The 23,805-nt window shown below is 48.0% G+C and overlaps 1 protein-coding gene across 1 annotated transcript in view; it reads right to left on the bottom strand.

The window, feature by feature from the left end:
* The window catches only part of LOC137518156 (macrophage mannose receptor 1-like), a 335,787-nt gene that overhangs the window by 298,158 nt on the left and 13,824 nt on the right, over window positions 1–23,805 (bottom strand). The window contains exons 3-4 of the mRNA XM_068235568.1: window positions 15,342–15,515; window positions 10,514–10,672 (exon numbers count right to left, since the gene is read on the bottom strand). Coding sequence (XP_068091669.1) covers window positions 10,514–10,672; window positions 15,342–15,515 — 333 coding nt within the window. The remainder of the gene's footprint in view (window positions 1–10,513; window positions 10,673–15,341; window positions 15,516–23,805) is intronic.

Genomic DNA, 23,805 nt, shown 5'->3' with positions numbered 1-23,805 from the left:
ATAGGATTACTGTGTTATTGTGTAGTTAGTACTGTAGTACTGCAGTCAGTGCTAGTAGTTGTTAGAGTAGTAGTACTACTGTATTAGCTTTCTACATAACTGCTGTGCAGTGAGCAGTGGCAGTATGACAGTTAGTATGCACTAGGGTCTTTTCCTCTGCTGTCTGACTGTCACTCAGCACGTGTCACGTGGCACTTGGCATGTGTCACGTGACACGTGGCAAGTACCACGTGACACGTGGCAAGTGACACGTGGCAAGTGCCATGTGACACATGGCAAGTGCCACGTGACACTTGGTAAGGGCCACATGACACTTGGCAAGGGCCACGTGACACTTGGCAAGTGCCACGTGACACTTGGCAAGGGCCACGTGAGACGTGCTAAGTGCCAATTGCAACGTGCCACGTCTGGCATGCTCCTGGCACACATTACACCTGCTGCTGCTGCATTGTCCTGCTCCTGCTGCCTGTGCTGCTCCCACCGCCAGGCCAGGGTGCCACAGGCCACTGATACCACCTACATCGAACCCAAAACGTAATTTTTTGGAGGTGTCTTGGCTAAAAACTGCCATGTCCCAGTTGTGTGGTTGGACGTTGGACACAATGTGGGCTGCACGACCGCTGTCTGGAACCTAGGCCTAATGTTAATTGACAGCCATTTTTTTTGGGGGGGGGGGATTTTAAGTCCACACATCATCCATTAGTGTTCCCCTTTACAAAATAATGATGCTACATGCCTCATATACCCTAAAAAACGTTTTTAAAGCAATTTAAAGGCCACTTCCAGTTTTCAACCCGGATATCCGAATCCGTTGGATACTAGGGTCGGATATCCAATTCGGATCGGGAAATTTTGAACTCGGATATCCGACCCGGATCGGATAGCGGGGTATCCGGTAGTGTTGGGCGAACACCTAGATGTTCGGGTTCGAGAACGTTCGCCGAACATCGCCGCGATGTTCGGGTGTTCGCGCCGAACTCCGAACATAATGGAAGTCAATGGGGACCCGAACTTTCATGCTTTGTAAAGCTTCCTTACATGCTACATACCCCAAATTAGCAGGGTATGTGCACCTTGGGAGTGGGTACAAGAGGAAAAAAAATATTTGAAAAAGAGCTTATAGTTTTTGAGAAAATTGATTGTAAAGTTTCAAAGGAAAAACTGTCTTTTAAATGCGGAAAATGTCATGTTTCTTTGCACAGGTAACATGCTTTTTACCGCCATGCAGTCATAAATGTAATAAAGAGAAGAGGTTCCATAAACAGGGACCGGTAACGCTAACCCAGCAGCAGCAGCAGCACACGTGATGGAACAGGAGGAGGCGCAGGAGGAGAAGGCCACGCTTTGAGACACAACAACCCAGGCCTTGCATGAGGACAAGAAGCGTGCGGATAGCATGCTTTTTACCGCCATGCAGTCATAAATGTAATAAAGAGAAGAGGTTCCATAAACAGGGACCGGTAACGCTAACCCAGCAGCAGCAGCAGCACACGTGATGGAACAGGAGGAGGCGCAGGAGGAGAAGGCCACGCTTTGAGACACAACAACCCAGGCCTTGCATGAGGACAAGAAGCGTGCGGATAGCATGCTTTTTACCGCCATGCAGTCATAAATGTAATAAAGATGAGAGGTTCCATAAACAGGGACCGGTAACGCTAACCCAGCAGCAGCAGCAGCACACGTGATGGAACAGGAGGAGGCACAGGAGGAGAAGGCCACGCTTTGAGACACAACAACCCAGGCCTTGCATGAGGACAAGAAGCGTGCGGATAGCATGCTTTTTACCGCCATGCAGTCATAAATGTAATAAAGAGAAGAGGTTCCATAAACAGGGACCGGTAACGCTAACCCAGCAGCAGCAGCAGCACACGTGATGGAACAGGAGGAGGCGCAGGAGGAAAAGGCCACGCTTTGAGACACAACAACCCAGGCCTTGCATGAGGACAAGAAGCGTGCGGATAGCATGCTTTTTACCGCCATGCAGTCATAAATGTAATAAAGAGAAGAGGTTCCATAAACAGGGACCGGTAACGCTAACCCAGCAGCAGCAGCAGCACACGTGATGGAACAGGAGGAGGCGCAGGAGGAGAAGGCCACGCTTTGAGACACAACAACCCAGGCCTTGCATGAGGACAAGAAGCGTGCGGATAGCATGCTTTTTACCGCCATGCAGTCATAAATGTAATAAAGATGAGAGGTTCCATAAACAGGGACCGGTAGCGCTAACCCAGCAGCAGCAGCAGCACACGTGATGGAACAGGAGGAGGCACAGGAGGAGAAGGCCACGCTTTGAGACACAACAACCCAGGCCTTGCATGAGGACAAGAAGCGTGCGGATAGCATGCTTTTTACCGCCATGCAGTCATAAATGTAATAAAGAGAAGAGGTTCCATAAACAGGGACCGGTAACGCTAACCCAGCAGCAGCAGCAGCACACGTGATGGAACAGGAGGAGGCGCAGGAGGAGAAGGCCACGCTTTGAGACACAACAACCCAGGCCTTGCATGAGGACAAGAAGTGTGCGGATAGCATGCTTTTTACCGCCATGCAGTCATAAATAAAATAAAGAGAAGAGGTTCCATAAACAGGGAACGGTAACGCTAACCCAGCAGCAGCAGCACACGTGATGGAACAGGAGGAGGCGCAGGAGGAGAAGGCCACGCTTTGAGACACAACAACCCAGGCCTTGCATGAGGACAAGAAGCGTGCGGATAGCATGCTTTTTACCGCCATGCAGTCATAAATGAAATAAAGAGAAGAGGTTCCATAAACAGGGACCGGTAACGCTAACCCAGCAGCAGCAGCAGCACACGTGATGGAACAGGAGGAGGCGCAGGAGGAGAAGGCCACGCTTTGAGACACAACAACCCAGGCCTTGCATGAGGACAAGAAGCGTGCGGATAGCATGCTTTTTACCGCCATGCAGTCATAAATGAAATAAAGAGAAGAGGTTCCATAAACAGGGACCGGTAACGCTAACCCAGCAGCAGCAGCAGCACACGTGATGGAACAGGAGGAGGCGCAGGAGGAGAAGGCCACGCTTTGAGACACAACAACCCAGGCCTTGCATGAGGACAAGAAGCGTGCGGATAGCATGCTTTTTACCGCCATGCAGTCATAAATGAAATAAAGAGAAGAGGTTCCATAAACAGGGACCGGTAACGCTAACCCAGCAGCAGCAGCAGCACACATGATGGAACAGGAGGAGGCGCAAGAGGAGAAGGCCACGCTTTGAGACACAACAACCCAGGCCTTGCATGAGGACAAGAATCGTGCGGATAGCATGCTTTTTACCGCCATGCAGTCATAAATGTAATAAAGAGAAGAGGTTCCATAAACAGGGACCGGTAACGCTAACCCAGCAGCAGCAGCAGCACACGTGATGGAACAGGAGGAGGCGCAGGAGGAGAAGGCCACGCTTTGAGACACAACAACCCAGGCCTTGCATGAGGACAAGAAGCGTGCGGATAGCATGCTTTTTACCGCCATGCAGTCATAAATGAAATAAAGAGAAGAGGTTCCATAAACAGGGACCGGCAACGCTATCCCAGCAGCAGCAGCACACGTGATGGAACAGGAGCAGGCGCAGGAGGAGAAGGCCATGCTTTTTAAAACACAACAACCCAGGCCTTGCATGAGGACAAAAAGCGTGCGGATATAGCAGCAATGCTTTTTGCCGCCATGCAGTCATAAATGTAATACAGATGAGAGGTTCAATAAACAGGGACCGGAAACGCTAAACCATCCCAGATGTTCATTGGTCATGTTACTTGGTTGGGGTCCTGGAGTGTTGCTTAGTCGTTTCCAATCCAGGATTGATTCATTTTAATTTGAGTCAGATGGTCTGCATTTTCTGTGGAGAGGCGGATACGCCGATCTGTGACGATGCCTCCGGCAGCAATGAAACAGCGTTCCGACATAACGCTGGCTGCCGGGCAAGCCAGCACCTCTATTGCGTACATTGCCAGTTTGTGCCAGGTGTCTAGCTTCGATACCCAATAGTTGAAGGGTGCAGATGGATTGTTAGACACAGCTACGCCATCTGACATGTAGTCCTTGACCATCTTCTCCAGGCGATCGGTGTTGGAGGTGGATCTGCACGATTGCTGTTCAGTGGGCTGCTGCTGCATGGGTGTCAGAAAATTTTCCCACTCCAAGGACACTGCCGATACCATTCCCTTTTGGGCACTAGCTGTGGCTTGTGTTGTTTGCTGCCCTCCTGGTCGTCCTGGGTTTGCGGAAGTCAGTCTGTCGGCGTACAACTGGCTAGTGGAGGGGGAGGATGTCAATCTCCTCTCTAAAGTCTCCACAAGGGCCTGCTGGTATTCTTCCATTTTGACCTGTCTGACTCTTTCTTCAAGCAGTTTTGGAACATTGTGTTTGTACCGTGGATCCAGAAGGGTATAAACCCAGTAATTGGTGTTGTCCAGAATGCGCACAATGCGTGGGTCGCGTTCAATGCAGTCTAGCATGAATTGAGCCATGTGTGCCAGAGTCCTACCAGAATCCTCATCATCCTCTTGTGAGCGTTGTGATAGTTGTTGTGATGCATCATAGTCGTCACCTTCTTCCTGGTCTGCTTCTGCTGACCATTCGCGCTGAATTGTGGAAGTCCAACGTGCACCGCTCTGGCCCTCGTCAGTGGTGGCAGGAAATTCCTGCTCCAACTCCAGCTGTTCCTCCTCCTCTTCTTCGTCATAGCTGCTGGGGCCAGCGTTTCCTGAGGCGGATGGCCTGATGTTGGTACCATCACGCTGATCGTTTTCTCCTTCAGATTCCCCCAGTTGCATCATGACAGCTGTTTCCTTGATTTTCAACATTGACCTCTTCAGTAAACACAGCAGTGGTATGGTAATGCTGACTGAAGAGTTGTCACTGCTCACAAGCAACGTGGATTGCTCAAAATTTTGGAGGACTTGGCAGAGGTCCAACATGTTGGCCCAATCGGATCCACAGAAGCTTGGCAGCTGGCCGGATGCGCCTCGGTACTGCGCCGTCATGTACTGGACCACTGCACTCTTCTGCTCGCAAAAGCGGGCTAGCATGTGCAGCGTAGAATTCCAGCGCGTAGGGACATCACACAGCAAGCGATGGTGGGGGAGATTGAAGCGCTCCTGCATCTTGGCGAGTGCCCCCGAAGCAGTACTTGAATTTCTACAATGTTTGGCCACTCGTCGCACCTTCAACAGAAGATCGGCCACGCCTGGGTATGTCTTCAGTAGGGATGGTCGGAATGCCAATTTCCGATTCCGCGGTAAATCCGCATTCCGTCATGTACCGATTACCGATTCCGCCTTCCGCTACCAATTTCCGCATTCTAATGCGGAATTTCCGCCGGAAATCGCGGAAATTCCGCCCGACTTTGACATCGATTTTCTCAAAAACTATAAGGTCTTTTTGAAAACTTTTTTTTGCATCTTGTTCAGAAGATTCTGTTTAATAAACCCTAAAAATTTGGTGTTTCTAGGACTTACGGTGGCTTTGCTATTAACTGCTAAAGTCGGCAGATTTTTACTGTAATATAAAATGCAGAAAATAGGCAGATGCAGATTTTCTGCATTTTACATTACAGTAAAAATCCACCGACTTTAATGGTTAATAACAAAGCCCCCTTAAGTCCTAGAAACACCAAATTTTCAGGGTTTATTAAACCGAATCTTGTGAACAAGATGCAAAAAAAAGTTTTCAAAAAGACCTTATAGTTTTTGAGAAAATCGATGTTAAAGTCGGGTGGAATTTCCGCGATTTCCGGCGGAAATTTCCGCGATATCCGGCGGAAATCCGCCTACGGCACTTACATTACCGATTTCCGCATTCCGATGCGGAAATGCAATTTCCGATCGGAATTTCGGAAATTGCATTTCCGCGGAATCCGAATGAGCATCCCTAGTCTTCAGGAACCGCTGAACTACTAGGTTCATCACGTGCGCCAGGCAAGGGATGTGTGTCAGCTTAGCCAACCTTAAAGCGCGAATGAGATTACTCCCATTATCACACACAACCATGCCGGGTTTCAGGTCCAGCGGTGCCAGCCACAAATCCGTCTGTTCCTTTATTCCCCTCCAAATTTCCTCCCCTGTGTGCTGCTTATCCCCAAGGCAGATCAGCTTCAGCAACGCTTGCTGACGCATGCCAACAGCTGTGCTGCACTGCTTCCACGATCCTACTGCTGCTGGTGCTGGGTTCGCGTTTCCGGATGAGGTACAGCTTTGAGATGCGTTGGAGGAGAAGGAGTCAGAGAGGTAGCTGCTGCTGTTGTTATCCAGTGGGAGGGACGGCGGTGCAGCTGTTTGCGGCGTGGGCAACACCCGCGCCGTAGCAGTTGAGAAATCGCTGCCAGGCTCCACAAGGTTCACCCAGTGCGCGGTAAGGGAGATGTATCGACCCTGGCCGAACGCACTCGTCCAGGTGTCAGTGGTGAGGTGAACCTTGCAGGCAACGGCATTCTTCAAGCTTCGGGTTATTTTGCTGACCACGTGCTCATGCAACTCAGGCACTGCAGAGCGCGCAAAGTGGTAGCGGCTGGGAACCACGTAACGTGGGATGGCCACTGACATCATGCCCTTGAAGCTGTTTGTCTCCACCACTCGATATGGCAGCATTTCGCAGGCCAGAAGCTTGGCTATGCTGGCTGTTACTGCCACGGCCCGGGGGTCATTTGCTGGCAATTTCCTCTTGCGCTCAAACATCTCCGAGACAGACAACTGAACCGTAGGGCTGCACACTGAAGGGCTGTTGGTTGTTGTGTTTGATGAAGACTGGGAGACCTCAAGAGCACTACTCCGGAAAGTGACAGTGTCAGCGTCGTCTGATGTTTGTGAATGTTGTGAACCACGCAATGGCTGGGCTACTGCTGCTGCTGAGGCGGGTCTGGTGGTGAGTCTGGTGAACCCAAGGGAGGCAGTGTTGCTGGTACCCTGTCCTGTCGAGTTTGCCCACAGAGTGGGATGTTTGGATAGCATGTGGCGGCTCATGCTGGTGGTGGAGAGGTTGTTAATACTTTTCCCCCTGCTCAGGCGGGTCTTGCACACCTTGCAAATCGCCATGGTAACATCCTCAGTGCAGTCTTCAAAGAAAGCCCAGACTTTGGAGCACCTGCCTTGCTGGCGATTTCTGTTTGCGCCTCTTTTGCCTCTCACTTGAACTTCCACGCTTGTGGTGCCTGAAATTTGGCGCCGCCTACCTTGTGGCACAAGGCGAACTCGTGCAGCAGTGGGTTCTTCAACAGACTCATCTGTGCTGCTGCTACGACGGTGATGTTCTCGTTCACAAACAAAATCTGGGTCTATGTCCACATTGTCCATACCCTCCTCTTCCATCTCCTCAAACTCGTCATATGTCATTGTGGGGGGCCGCCGCCGTGGAGTAGAGCTCCCCAGAACAACCTCTGCGCAGCTCACTCCAACGTCGTCTTCCAGAGCTTCTCGGCCGACCTCCTGCAATTGCAAGCCCTCCTGCCCAACTTGCTCTGGGATTTGGGTTTCAAAGTCCTCGGACTCGCCTTGTTGTATTTCAGTGCCCGGTGCATTTCCCACAGTTAATGGTTGTGAATCCGGGCACAACATTTCTGGCTGTTCCTCCATTGACCTTTCAAAGGTGGAAGTTTGTTGGGCTGGGAATAGTTCCTGCGAATACCCCATTGTGTCCTGAGGTAATTCATCGGACTGGTTATCTGGCAGTTGTGTGCGTGGTGTCGCTGCCGGTTGTGTCAGCTTTGTGCCCACTGGCTCCTTGTAACTGGCTGAGGACTCGGACCTCGTGCGTGATGTGCTGGTGCTGCTTAACCCACTGCTGGACGCTTGAGAGGTCATCCAAGTAATTATCTGGTCCTGTTCTTTTGGATCTGTGAGGGTTGTTGTCCTGGACAACATGGGCGGTATTGAGTGGGTTTTCTTGGGTGCTCCCCTGTGGCCTGTACGTGAACCGTCAGGGGAAACACCTCTTCCCTTGCCCCTCCTTCTTTCACCGGATTTCTTCCTCATTTCACTTATCCTTAAAGTACACGCTGACTGGCAGCAGTACAGTGGCAGTACAGAAATGCTATACAGTGGTGGGTGAGCGGTGTACCACTATTGCCAGCAGCGACACAGAGCACAATGCTATACAGTGGCGGGTGAGCGGTGTACTACTGTTCCCAGCAGACACAGAGTGGCAGTAAACACAATGCTATATAGTGTGGCTGAGCCGTGTACACACAGTGGCAGTAAACAATGCTATATAGTCTGGCTGAGCGGTGTACACAGAGTGGCAGTACACACAATGCTATATAGTCTGGCTGAGCGGTGTACACAGAGTGGCAGTAAACAATGCTATATAGTCTGGCTGAGCGGTGTACACAGAGTGGCAGTACACACAATGCTATATAGTCTGGCTGAGCGGTGTACACAGAGTGGCAGTAAACAATGCTATATAGTCTGGCTGAGCGGTGTACACAGAGTGGCAGTACACACAATGCTATATAGTCTGGCTGAGCGGTGTACACAGAGTGGCAGTAAACAATGCTATATAGTCTGGCTGAGCGGTGTACACAGAGTGGCAGTACACACAATGCTATATAGTCTGGCTGAGCCGTGTACACACAGTGGCAGTAAACAATGCTATATAGTCTGGCTGAGCCGTGTACACACAGTGGCAGTAAACAATGCTATATAGTCTGGCTGAGCGGTGTACACAGAGTGGCAGTACACACAATGCTATATAGTCTGGCTGAGCGGTGTACACAGAGTGGCAGTAAACAATGCTATATAGTCTGGCTGAGCGGTGTGCACACAGTGGCAGTAAACACAATGCTATATAGTCTGGCTGAGCGGTGTGCACAGAGTGGCAGTACACACAATGCTATATAGTCTGGCTGAGCGGTGTACACAGAGTGGCAGTACACACAATGCTATATAGTCTGGCTGAGCGGTGTACACAGAGTGGCAGTAAACAATGCTATATAGTCTGGCTGAGCGGTGTACACAGAGTGGCAGTACACACAATGCTATATAGTCTGGCTGAGCGGTGTACACAAAGTGGCAGTAAACAATGCTATATAGTCTGGCTGAGCGGTGTACACAGAGTGGCAGTAAACAATGCTATATAGTCTGGCTGAGCGGTGTACACAGAGTGGCAGTACACACAATGCTATATAGTCTGGCTGAGCGGTGTACACAGAGTGGCAGTAAACAATGCTATATAGTCTGGCTGAGCGGTGTACACAGAGTGGCAGTACACACAATGCTATATAGTCTGGCTGAGCCGTGTACACACAGTGGCAGTAAACAATGCTATATAGTCTTTCTGAGCGGTGTACACACAGTGGCAGTACACACAATGCTATATAGTCTGGCTGAGCGGTGTACACACAGTGGCAGTACACACAATGCTATATAGTCTGGCTGAGCGGTGTACACAGAGTGGCAGTACACACAATGCTATATAGTCTGGCTGAGCGGTGTACACAGAGTGGCAGTAAACAATGCTATATAGTCTGGCTGAGCGGTGTACACAGAGTGGCAGTAAACAATGCTATATAGTCTGGCTGAGAGGTGTACACAGAGTGGCAGAACACACAATGCTATATAGTCTGGCTGAGCCGTGTACACACAGTGGCAGTAAACAATGCTATATATAGCGTGGCTGAGCGAGGTACACAGTGGCAGTACACACAATGCTATATAGTGTGGCTGAGCGAGCGGTGTACTACTGTTCCCAGCAGCGACACACAATGACTGGGGGGACCCTGGCTAGCGTGGCTGGAGCGCGAACTACCCTGCCTGCCTACCCAAAGCTAAACTCACAGACAAATGGCGGAGATATGACGTGGTTCGGGTATTTATTTACCCGAACCACGTGACCGTTCGGCCAATCAGAGCGCGTTCGGGCCGAACCACGTGACCTGTTCAGCCAATCAGAGCGCGTTCGGGGGCCGAACCACGTGACCCGTTCGGCCAATCACAGCGCTAGCCGAACGTTCGGGGAATGTTCGGCCATGCGCTCTTAGTTCGGCCATGTGGCCGAAAGGTTTGGCCGAGCACCATCAGGTGTTCGGCCGAACTCGAACATCACCCGAACAGGGTGATGTTCTGCAGAACCCGAACAGTGGCGAACACTGTTCGCCCAACACTAGTATCCGGATCCGAATCTGATCCGGTTTTTGAAAAGGGGTATCCGAGTAGCACTGCTGCCTAGTGTTGTATCAACTTGACTGACAGTTATGCTATGAGAGTGGTAAGGGAGATATACTGTACTTTATACTGTGATTGATGTATATATTATCCTTACTATGTTTTTAACTATTGATCATCTTTTTCTTTTTTTTATAGGTTTGCCGCACTTCCGGGCTGGTCATCTAGGCAGCCGTAAAACAGGGTAACACATTGCACACTTGCAAGACAAGTGTATATGGGGCCTTAATCTTTCAGCTGATTCTTGTATATTTCACAGCCACAATGGCGTCCACCTATACAGCCATCTTTGAACACAATCTTGATATGACATAAAATTTAGCGCCATTTCTTAAAGACCTCACCTGAGATGTACGCCTGCTCGTGTAGCTCGGTTATGCTTAACAGCTCGGCGTTTTGCTGCTTACAGCTCTGCCGCGCTTGGTACCACGTGAGGGCCGAATTTTCATTGATCTGGTAGTTGACTTCAGTAATGGAATCTGTCGTCCAGCTGTCTGCTATAGCTGAAACATGAGAGCAGAATTTAATTCAGCATCATCACCATATGTACAGAGCTTTATTTTACCGTCTCATAGGCCTAGTGCACACCAAAGCGTTTCCGCTGCGGTTTGCGATCCGCTTGCGGGTGCGGATCCGCTTGGGTAATGTATTGCAATGGGCTGGTGCACACCAGAGCGGGAGGCGTTTTGCAGAAACGCATACTCCCGGGCTGCTGCAGATTTTGGATTGCGGATGCGTTTCTGCATCAATGTTAAATATAGGAAAACCGCAAACCGCTCTGAAAAACGGCACTTCAGAGCGGTTTGCCAGGCGTTTTTTGTTACAGTAGCTGTTCAGTAACAGCTTTACTGTAACAATACATGAAATCTACTACACCAAAACCGCTACACAGAACCGCAAAACGCTAGCTGAAACGCTGCAGAAAAAGAAGAAAAAGCGTTTCAAAATCTGCTAGCATTTTGCGGATCTGCTAGCGGTTTTTGGTGTGCACCAGGCCTGAGAGTCAGAAAGGTCCACACAATAATGTAAGGCTGGAATCCCACTTGCACTTGCAAACTGCTATAATCACTTTGCATTTTTCAAACTTTTTGTAGTGTTTTCTAGAGCGATTTCTGACAATTTTTTAGTCCTTGCTTTTGCAGTGCGTTTGCGATTTGCAGGTTTTTGTTTTTTTTCTCGGTTAATGATATTGCTGCAAAATTGCATTTGCATAGTAATTGCAAAGTGATTTCACAGTGTTCGTATCTTTTGTAATAAAGAACAATTGCTCCAAAAATGCTGCACGATCTGTGATTGTGATTTCCCTTATCGCAGTCAGCTCCCCTCCGCTGACTTTCATTCCGAAGAACGGTGATTCCAAAGCATAGGGATGGTCAATGAGTTGATGCAGTATTATGCAAATTTTGTATGTAAATTTATGCAGCTTGAACATGAACCAATCAAATCTTGTGGAGGTAACATTTGATTGGTCCATTTTCAAGCTGCATAAATTTGCATACAAAATTTGTATAATCCTTTATTAACTCAACATTATTTTCATCTCATTGACCATCCCTATAAAAGAGCTCTAGTGGGCCATAGCCCTAAAAAAGTTTATTAATCATCTAGTGAACTATTAAAGGAAAACTTAACCTGTGATTTCAGTTTCTTATTTTTTTTTTCAACTTCTTAACGTCCGCCTCACGCCAATGGGCGTGAGAGGAGCAGAAGCCCCATAACCGCCTAACAATCGGTGCGCAGTTCTGGGGGCGGGGTTTTGCTGCGGATCGCGTGGCCAGCTTGAATGACTCCGCTCTGTCATCAGTCTCCCGGCAGCATTCACGAAACCGCCATCTATTTACACCATACGGTGATGCGATCTACGGCAGCGCTGTACTGGGGACAGCCGTGTGACACGGCTGTCCCCCCTGGAGGCAGGGAAGCGTTCCGCTGTTATAGACTAAAACTGTAGGGTGGTCATGGGAAAATGAGTTGAAGTTACCCAGGGCTTCTAATGGTATCCCGCAGGCATCCTTTGCCCATGCAGCCACTCACCGATGCTCCGGCCCCGCCTCCGGTTCACTTCTGGAATTTCAGACTTTAAAGTCTGAAAACCACTGCGCCTGCATTGCTGTGTCCTCACTCCCGCTGATGGCACCAGGAGCGTACTGCGCTGGCCTAGTATGGTCTGTGCCTGCACCGTGCGCTCCTGGTGACATCAGGGGAAGCGAGGACACGGCAATGCAGGCGCAGTGGTTTTCAGACTTTAAAGTCTGAAATTCCAGAAGTGAACCGGAGGCGGGGCCGGAGCATCGGTGAGTGGCTGCATGGGCAAAGGATGCCTGCGGGATACCATTAGAAGCCCTGGGTAACTTCAACTCATTTTCCCCCGACCCCCCTACAGTATCCCTTTAAAGGGAATGTTAAGCCAGTTTAAAAAATGAAGTTTTATTTACTTGGAGATTCTACCAGCCCCCTGCAGTCGGTCCCCCGCCACGGCTCAGTTTTGGCGACTGAGCCTATTGCCGGCCACTGCGCCTTTGCAGCCCTGGCCGCGCGCGTCCTTGTTCGCACTCCTGTCGCAGGGACTCTGCTGCGCAGGCATGCTAGAGATTTTTCGTACTGCACCTGGGGGATATGCTCCCAGTGACAGGAGCGCGAACCAGGACGAGCGCAGCCAGGGCTGCAAAGGCGCAGTGGCCCCAGATAAGTAAAACTGCATTTTTTAAACTAGGTTAAGTATCCCTTTAACCACTTGACCACTACAGGTGGTGATCCCCTTATGGACCCAAGCAATTTTTACCTTTCAGCGATGCACCCATTCATTCGCCAATAACTTTATCACTACTTATCACACCAAAATGATCTATATCTTGTTTTTTTGCCACTAAATATGCATTCTTTAGGTGGTACTTTTTGCTAAAAATTTTTGCGAAGAGTGACGCCCTGCGCCCTCCATGTGACAGCTGACTGACAGCCTTCACTCTGCAGCCAGCCATAGATGGGAAGAGGAGGGGCTGAAGTCTTGTAGTTCTGCTTGTATGCCTGCCTAGCACACCTGTACTGGGTGCATGCATGGGACATTGTACAGTGTGTGGCTGTCTGTCTCTAGTGTGTGTACAGCTAGCTGTGCTTTTTTCATGTGTGTGTGTATGACTTTAGTGTGTGTGTGTGTGTGTGTGTGTGTGTGTGTGTGTGTGTGTGTGTGTGTGTGTGTGTGTGTGTGTGTGTGTGTGACTGTACAGTGTGTGTGTGTGTGTGACTGTACAGTGAGTGTGTGTGTGTGTGTGTGTGTGTGTGTGTGTGTGTGTGTGTGTGTGTGTGTGTGTGTGTGTGTGTGTGACTGCACAGTGAGTGTGTGTGTGTGTGTGTGTGTGTACGTGTGTGTGTGTGTGTGTGTGTGTGTGTGTGTGTGTGTGTGTGTGTGTGTGTGTGTGTGTGACTGTACAGTGAGTGTGTGTGTGTGTGTGTGTGTGTGTGTGTGTGTGTGTGTGTGACTGTACAGTGAGTGTGTGTGTGTGTGTGTGTGTGTGTACGTGTGTGTGTGTGTGTGTGTGTGTGTGTGTGTGTGTGTGTGTGTGTGTGTGTGTGTGTGTGACTGTACAGTGTGTGTGTGTGTGTGTGTAATGTGTGTGTGGTGTGTGTGTGTGTGTGTGTGTGTGTGTGTGTGTGTGTGTGTGTGTGTGTGTGTGTGACTGTACAGTGTGTGTGTGTGTGTGTGTAATGTGTGTGTGGTGCGTGTGTGTGTGTGTGTGTGTGTGTGTGTGTGTGTGTGTACAGTGTGTGTGTGTGTGTGTGCGCGCGCTTGTGACTCTTTGTCTGTCTTGCATGTCTTTATGTCTGTCATTCTAGTGTGTACCAGGTGTATGAGAATGTGTACAGTGTATGTCTGTGTCACTAGTATGTACATGTGTATTTTTTTGTCTACACTATCACTATGTGTGTGCTGTGCAGCATTTGTGGTGAATTAGGGTAACTTCACTCCTCACAGTGTTGCAAACCCTCCCAGCCTCCTTTACACTAAAGCTAGGTACGCATTTGGGGTCTATGCACTTCTGATGTTTTGCATGTTGCATGTCTGTTCCTGCGCTTGGACCCCCAGTTCCCCACCCGGTGCTTGCAACTGCACCTCTGGATTATCCATTGGCTTCCCTCTATGTAGGTAAGTCATTTTACTCATCAAATGTGCGTTGTGTTATTCTGTTTTACCGCATGGTAACGCAATGGCAGTTGTAAAGGCAAGGGGTCCAGCAGACTTACCGCGATGCGTTGCACTCGAAGTGCCGCATCATCCTCTGACCCACCCAAAGTTGGACTTCCGCGGCAATGCAGCGGTGGCAGAAGTATTTTGGCAGAAGTAATTAAAGTCAATGGGTGATGGCAGTGTGGGCAGAACAACGTGAAATTGATGGAGATACCCAGGAATCCAAGTGATGTACTTTCTGTCTAGCAGGGAGTATGTCGCTGGGGGAGGGTCAGCAATGGACAGCCAAGGGTGTGCGGGTGTGTGTGTGGGGGTGGGGAAGGGGGGGGGGGCACTATGCATATGACCCTGTCGGCACACTCTGACGCGGGGTCATATGAATGAAGTTTTTTGGAATGCCATGAGGGTGGAGCATGACACCACAACACAATGGCCAGGTGTAAAACATAATCTCAGTGCCAGTGCACTCCACCAATAAAAATGTTATTTCCCAACAAAGAAACAGATGCAATTGTATAGATCCTTGTAACAACAACACAAGTTTAAAGAGGAACTCCAGTGAAAATAATGTAATCAAAAAAGTTCTTCATTTTTACAATAATTATGTTTAAATGATTTAGTCAGTGTTTGCGCATTGTAAAAGCTTTCCTCTCCCTGATTTACATTCTGACATTTATCAGCTGGTGACATTTTTACTGCTGGCAGGTGATGTCCGTGGAACGAGATGCTGCTTGCTTTTTTGGCAGTTGGAATCAGCTGTAAATAGTTATTTCCCACAATGCAATGAGGTTCACAGACAGGTAACTGTCAGGACCATGGTCCTGACATCCCCCTGTGGGAGGGGTTTCACCACAATATCAGCCATACAGAGCCCCCTGATGATCCGATTGAGAAAAGGAAAAGATTTCTCATGAGAAAGGGGGTATCAGCTACTGATTGGGATGAAGTTCAAATGTTGGCTACGGTTTCTCTTTAATTACAAGACTTACATCTAATTGGACAGAATCCATATTGCCCATCTGTGTCGTAATCCTTTGTTGTAGCACACCACATCAACCCGTCTGATCTTCCCTCAACAGTGCAGTCCACATACCATTTAGAGGCAAACTTGAAGGGGAATACGCAGGGCTGGCCATTAGCATTTCCGCTCAGTGTGTATATGTCTGTAAACAGAGAAAAATCACTGCAGTTAAAAAATGAATGAGAAAATTATATATACATAAACTACCCACTAACCCAGGCCAGGAAGTAAAATATGTGCTATCAAATCAAAGACACTAGCTGTCAATTCATTAACACAGCTGATGGTGGTTTTCATTTACTAGCACAGCTTCCGCATCCTGAGTCAGTAGAGACTTACATGTCAGGGAGCTTTCACACTCATCCATTATGTTAGGTACACATGATACAATTTCCTGCCCGATCGACAGGTCGATCGATTATTTCCGACACAAAAGGACACATGTGAAAGACATGGGGCACTCAGGAGGACACTTGGGGGACACCATTTGGGGGAGGTCATGTACAAGACGCTCCTGAAATATGGACGCACCAGGTTTAGTATATATATTTTTTCCCTGGTTTTTGCCTTCTAAACTTAGGTGCATCTTATATTCCAAAGCGTCTTATAGGGCAGAAAATACGGGTTTTCTAACTGCATTTAACATGAATAATTAGAAAAAAATTGAGCGGATCAGCCAAAACCAGGCTTATCAGAGCCGAGACAAGGTCCTCCAGCACCCAAGGCTGAGAAACCAAAGTGCGCGCCTCCATCCCTCCCACTCCAGCCATCACACACTGATTGCTATTACAACACACACACACACACACACACACACACACACACACACACACACACACACACACACACACACACACACACACACACACACACACACACACCTGGCTTGCAGTCACTACTATATATCCCCTTTCCTTATTTCTCTCTAATTCAAACACAATAGGGGAATGATAGCTGAGTGAGTTGTGTGCCCCTTCCTACACTGCACCCTGAGGCTGGAGCCTCGCTCGGCCCTGCCCGGTAGCCTGCCGACAGACTGTACACACGCGTAACCTTACGCACCTTTAATCAGGGGCGTATCTGGGTGACATAGCACCTATGGCAAACACTGAAATTGCGCCCCCCCCCCCTTACTCCATCAAACCACCTTGTCCCATAATAACAGCTTATTTTCTTGCAATGATACAAGTCTCCCCAGTATAGGTTGCTAGAGTTAACCCCAAAGTAAAAGTAACCAGAGGTAGCACCCTAGTATAGGTAGCCAGAGGTAGTTCACCCAGTATAAGTAGACCCATGTTTACATTGCCCTCCCAGTATATGTAGTTAAAGATGTCTCCCCAGTATAAGTAGCCTTCTTTAGCATAAGTGGTAAGAGGTATCCACCCAGTATAAGTAGTCCCTCAGTATAGGTAATAAGAGGTTCCCCACCGTATAAGTAACCCCCTCAGTATAGATTTGGTAGGTGCCCCCCAGTATAAGTAGACTCTCCCAGTATAGGTAGTGAGAGATGTCCTCCAGTATAAGAGCAGGTACAAATGCCTGAGAGACATCCTTCAGTATGGTGCTGAAGCATGAGGGAGGAGAAGGCAGCCATGGCGCCCATGGTGCTGTGGCGCCCATGGCACAAGCCATGCCTGCACCCCTCTAGATACGCCTCTGCCTTTAATCAACGGAACATTGTCGTCATATACTTCCAGCAGATCGGATATACCTTTTTTTAGATCTGCGGATCAAAAAGGAGAATGGTGGGCTATGCACCACCACTTATCGCAAACCATCCGCTGGGAACCCCCTCCTCCACGCCACCAGCCATCACCCCAGGCACCTTAAAGTGGACCTGAACTCTTGCACAGGACAGAAGGAAAACAGAGAAATGCACCCTAAATGTGTTTAGAGAGTATAGCCTGTCTAATTCCCCCTCATCTGTGTCTAATCACAAGTTGTAATTTGATCTCCCCCCTGTGTCACATGACTGCCTATGGCAGATACAGTGGGGTGCGAAAGTTTGGGCAACGTTGTTAATCGTCATGATTTTCCTGTATAAATTGCTGGTTGTCACAATAAAAAATGTCAGTTAAATATATCATATAGGAGACACACACAGTGATATTTTAAAAAGTGAAATGAAGTTTATTGGATTTATAGAAAGTGTGCAATAATTGTTTAAACAAAATTAGGCAGGTGCGTAAATTTAGGTACCACAAAAAAGAAATGAAATCAATATTTAGTAGATTCTCCTTTTGCAGAAATTACAGCCTCTAAACGCTGCCTGTAGGTTCCAATGAGAGTCTGGATTCTGGTTGAAGGTATTTTGGACCATTCCTCTTTACAAAACATCTCTAGTTCATTCAGGTTTGATGGCTTCCGAGCATGGACAGCTCTCTATAACTCACACCACAGATTTTCAATTCTATTCAGGTCTGGGGACTGAGATGGCCATTCCAGAACATTGTACTTGTTCTTCTGCATGAATGCCTTAGTGGATTTTGCGCAGTTGTTGTCTTGTTGAAAGATCCAGCCTTGGATCACTGATTCCTGGACATTGGTCTCCAGAATCTGCCAATACTGAGTGGATTCTATGCGTCCCTCAACTTTGACAAGATTCCCAGTCCCTGCACTGGCCACACAGCCCCACAGCATGATGGAACCACCTCCATATTTTACTGTAGGTAGCAGGTGTTTTTCTTGGAATGCTGTGTTTTCCTCCATGCATAACGCCCCTTGTTATGCCCAAATATCTCAGTCCACAACATCTTATTCCAAAATGACTACAGAGAGAATGTGTGCATTAAACACCAAGTGAACACCTGACAAAACTGGCTAAGCAAATTTGGCCTAATTGGCTATTCATGAGGCAATGCTCATGCAAATATGCATTTGCTTTCGCATGCCAACTTATGCAGGGTCCAAAACCAATGCCGCAGAGCGGTCGCCCTGCGGGAATTAGTTCATGCTACAATAGCACTATCCAGGAGCGCCACGAGGAGGCTTCCCAATGCCCCCATACAACCGGGGGACCGCGGGGTCCCAGGCGCTCTCACTGCCTGGGAACCACAGCAGCACCCCGGAGGGGGAGGCTGGGTGGCGCAGGCGCCCCCCCCCAAGCGTGGCCAGCGCCGGGGAGAGCCGTCCGCACCCACCTCCCAATATTTAAAAACAGGCAATTACCTTAACGTCCATTGCGTTCTGCTACTGAGCATAGCTTGGGTGCAACACATTTGAAAAGGAAAGGAATGAAGCATGGGTCACACTGAGCTTTGGAGCTCAGGGCTGGCTCACACACAGCACTCCAAGGGGGGGGAAGGACAGGCGCAGACAGCCCACTCCAGGACTCACACCACCTGGAATGAGCCATCCACCACCCGCCTCCAAGGGGGCATTGGGAAGCCTCCCCGTGGCGCTCCTGGATAGTGCTATTGCAGCATGAACTAATTCCCGCAGGGCGACCGCTTTGCGGCATTGGTTTTAACCCTGCATTAGTTGGCATGCGAAAGCCAATGCATATTTGCATGAGCATTGCCTCATGAATAGCCAATTAGGCCAAATTTGCTTAGCCAGTTATGTCAGGTGTTCACTTGGTGTTTAATGCACACATTTAATTCTTTGTGTAGTTATTCCAAAATGAAGCTGGCTTGTCCAAATGTGCTTTAGCATACCTCAAGCGGCTCGGTTTGTGCTGTGGGCTTCCTCTGGATCACTCTCGCATACAGCATCTCCTTGTGTAAAGTGAGCCGAATGTTTGAACGATGCACAATGACTCCCTCTGCAGCAAGAAGATGTTGTAGGTCTTTGGTGCTGATCTGTGGGTTGACTCTGACTGTTCTCAACATTCGTCACTTCTGTCTATCCGAGATTTTTCTTGGTCTGCCACTTTGAGCCTTAACTTGTGGTGTTCTATTTCCTCAATATGTTCCTAACTGTGGAAACAGACAGCTGAAATCTCTGAGACAGCTTTCTGTATCGTTCTCCTAAACCATGATTTTGAACAATCTTTATCTTCAGGTAATTTGAGAGTGGTTTTGAGACCCCCATGTTGCTACTCTTCAGAGTAAATAAAAAGAGGAGGGAAACTTACAGTTGACCCCCTTAAATACTCTTTCACATAATTGGATTCACTGGTGTATGTAGGTCAGGGATCACTGAGCTTACCAAGCCAATTTGAGTTGCAATAATTAGTTCTAAAGGTTTTTGAAACAATAAAATGACAACAGTGCTCAAATTTATGCACCTGTCTAATTTTATTTAAACAATTATTGCACACTTTCTGTAAATCCAATAAACTTCATTTAATTTCTTAAATATCACTGTGTGCAACTCCTATACGATATATTTAACTGACATTTTTTTTCGTAACCACCAATGATTTATACAGGAAAAACATGACGATTAACAAGGTTGCCCAAACTTTAGCATCCCACTGTACCATACCAATATACAGCAAGATATTGTATAACAATAGGAAGTGTTCCTGATGCTGAAACCAGGATATTTAACGTAAAACTGGGTATCCTGAATAATTAACTACATTCTACTATATGTCATTACAGTTCCTCTTTAAAGGACAACTGTAGTGAGAAGAATATGGAGGCTGCCATATGTATTTCCTGTTAAACAATACCAGTTGCCTGGCTACCCTAGTGGTCTATTTGGCTACAGTAGTGTCTGAATAACACCAGAAACAAACATGCAGCTAAAACTTGTCAGATCTGACAATAATGTCAAAAACACCTGATCTGCTGCATGCTTGTTCAGGGTCTATGGCTAAATGTATTAGAGGCAGAGGTTCAGCAGGTTAGCCAGGCAACTGGTATTGCTTAAAGAAAACCGGTAACTAAAAAAAGCTCACCTCGGGTGGGGGGAGCCTCCGGATCCTATTGAGGCTTCCCCCGTCCTCCTACGTCCTATGGCGGCAGCGATAGAGGTCTCTGAATGGTGGGGATGTAAATATTTACCTTCACGGCTCCAGCGCAGGCGCCGTATCGGCTCTCCGCCTCGGAGATAGGCGGAAATAGCCGATCGCTGTCTGGCCATTCTACTGCGCAGGCGCAAGTCTCCTGCACCTGCGTAGTAGAGCGGACCCGACAGAAATTGGCTATTTCTGCCTATCTACGAGCGGAGAGACAATACTGCACCTGCGCTGAAGCCAGAAAAGGTAAATATTGCACAACCTGACAAATTGTCGGCTGTGCGTTCAGTGGGCTGCAGCGAGACCGCCGTGGGACACAGAAGGACAGGGAAGCCTCAGTAGGATCCGGAGGCTTCCCCCTACTGAGATGAGTACCCTTCAGGCAAACTTTTTTCGTTACAGAGTCTCTGTAGCGATTGTGGAACTATCTCCGTGGTCAGTGCACAGGATGTGCGCTGACACTGCGGAAATCCTCCACAAGCGTTTTTAAATAGCAGAACCCAGCTTTGGTGCAATGCACCTGTAGAGAGAAAAGTGAGCACAGACAGAATGTATGTGTGTCCACACACAACAGTGGAAACAAAGCGGGAACGCAATCGCAAGAATGGCGATTGCCAATAGTGACACAAGACCGAGTAAGACAGAGCACAAGGGTAGCAAGAAAGACACAGCAAATAACAATGATCAGAACGCCAAGTAAAATAACAAACGCTAGCTAAACGCCGCACTCATTCGCAACAGAGAACGCGTTTAAGACACGATCACCACGCGTTAGGCGCCCAGTGATAAGCGTGCCACCCTAACTAACCAATGAAACACAAACACGAATTCGCGAACGCTTGCTAAACAGTTACCTCACCGAGCCTACAGCAAGCGTTCGTACCAGACAAGACAGACAGAAGGAGTAGCCAGTAGCAACCGCAGCTCTGGCCTACACTCCCAGACAGAGTAAAGAAGGAACCACCGCCACTACCGCTAGAGCGGATGCGATCCAGACAGACAGAACGATTTCCTGTCGACCGCCGCTGGCGACAAGACAATCGCAAGACAGAAGGAGTAACCAATAGCAACCGCAGCTCTGGCCTACACTCCCAGACAGAGTACAGAAGGAACCACCGCCACTACCGCTAGGGCGAGTGTAATCCCAACAGACAGAACGATTTCCTGTCGACCGCCGCTGGCGACAAGACAATCGCAACAGACAAGACAGAATAGGCAGTACAAATTAAACACAAAACTGACTGCGCTAAATAGGAGTGCAAGGAGCACTCCCCAAGAATTAACTACACTAAGATAGCAATGGCTGACACTCCAGGTGAGTTAGCAGGAACAAACCTCTATGACCAGCAGGGAATTCAGGGAGCAAAAGGTATTTATACTGCAAGCCATCCAAGGAAGCAGCTAAGCAATTTGCATGACAAGTGGATGCAAATTTCTCACCAGCAGAGCAACTCTGAAACTTGCAGTGTGAAGATAGGTCTCTTTTCCAGAGACCTGCAGCACTCAGACCTAAAAAATTGTCAAACAGCTGTCTGCCTGTGTAGACAGCAGCGCAGATCATTACAGTCTCTTTAAAAGAAAAATAAATATGGCAGCCTCTGTATTCTTCTCTAGAGATGTAGCGAACGGTTCCAGGCGAACTTTGGTGGTTTGCATTCGCCTGCACCAGGTGAACTTTTGCGGAAGTTTGATTCGCCCCATAATGCTCTATGGAGCAGAACTTTGACCCTCTACATCACAGTCAGCAGGCACATTATTGCCAATCAGACTGCACTCACGCCTGGAGGCCCCCCCCCCCCCACCTTATAAAAGGTGAGGTCCTTGAGCCTTTTTACTCACTCGTCTGCCTACACTAATTAGTTAAGGGACAGCTGCTACACACTCTGCTAGGGAGAGTTTAATTAGGCTCTTGTATATTACTCCCTCCTACCTATTCCCTCCTGCCGGAGGGAGGAGGGTCTCATCTGCCAGAGAATTATATTATTTCAAAAGCCAGTTTACATACCATAGCTGAGGATTGAACCCAGGTCTCGCTGTGTGGTGGGCAAGTACCTTAACCGCCGTGCCACAACAGTACTAACTGAAGCTGGCCTAGCATTTACCATTTATGCTCAATCCAAGAGAAACATTAGGTTGCTTAAAGGGAACCTTAACTGAGAGTGATATGGATGTTTCCTGTTAAACAATACCAGTTGCCTGGCAGTCCAGCTGATCTCTGGGACTTTTGATGTGTATTTCACTCATTCATGTCTGCCTCCATATATTAGAGCCCTCGAAACATGTTTTCTATCAATTTTCTAACCGTCAGAATTTTTTCTATTTTTCAAAGTTCGCCTCCCCATTGAAGTGTATTGCGGTTTGCGAACTTTTTCGCGAACCGAACCTTTCGCGGAGGTTCGCGAACAGGGTTCGCGAACCGAAAATCGGAGGTTCGCGACATCTCTATTCTTCTCACTACAGTTGTCCTTTAATCACTTTACAACTGAGGGGTTTTACCCCTTGAGCACCAGAGCAATTTTCACCTTTCAGCGCTCCTTCCATTCATTTGTCTATAACTTTATCATTACTTATCACAATGAAATGAACTATATCTTGTTTTTTTCGCCACCAATTAGGCTTTCTTTAGGTGGGATATTATGCCAAGAATTATTTTATTCTAAATGTGTTTTAATGGGAAAATAGGAAAAAATGTGGGGAAAAATGTATTATTTTTCAGTTTTCGGCCTTTATAGTTTTTAAATAATGCATGCTACTGTAATTAAAACCCATGAAATGTATTTGCCCATTTGTCCCAGTTATAAAACCGTTTAAATCATGTCAATATTTTATTTGGGAATAAAGGTGCATTTTTTTCAGTTTTGCATCCACCCCTAATTACAAGCCCATAGTTTATAAAGTAACAGTGTTATACCCTCTTGACATAAATATTTAAAAAGTTCAGTCCCTTAGATAACTATTTATGGTTTTTTTTAATTGTAAATTGTTTTATTTTTTTTTAATTACAAAAAAAAATAAAAAATTGGGGAGTGTGGGAGCTAATGAGTTAATTTTTAGTATATAACTAATGTATTTGTCTATGAAAAATGCTTTAGGGTGTAGTTTTACTATTTGGCCACAAGATGGCCACAGTAACTTTTTGTTTATGCGTCCTGCAAGCTTCCGGAAGGACGCTTGCAGGAAGTGTTATGAGGCTGGGAAACTTTTTTTTTTTCGCAATGATCGCGCTGCTTCTCGTAGAAGCAGCTGATCATTGCGGGGGTGTAAAGGATTGCGGAGACACTGCCGCGCGGTCTGGCAGCGGGGCGGCTGTCTCCGCGTTCAGACCAGCGGTTTCCGCACAGCAGCATGCGTCTGGTGTGTCTGAGCCTAGTAGTGCACACAGATGGAGAGCTGCACGCGCGCTAGGAGGCAGGACCTTTATGCCAATAGGAGAGGGATCAGCTGATCAGGACTTTCAGCTGATCCCAGCGCAGGGAGTGATTGGCTGAGTAGGGCTGGGCAGCGCTGGGGAGCGCTGCACTATATA

This window comes from Hyperolius riggenbachi, chromosome 5 (genome assembly GCF_040937935.1).
Source record: "Hyperolius riggenbachi isolate aHypRig1 chromosome 5, aHypRig1.pri, whole genome shotgun sequence".
In the NCBI taxonomy this organism is placed as follows: domain Eukaryota; kingdom Metazoa; phylum Chordata; class Amphibia; order Anura; family Hyperoliidae; genus Hyperolius; species Hyperolius riggenbachi.
Note: the sequence above shows the minus strand (reverse complement) of the source record. Positions and strands in the feature narration are given on the sequence as shown.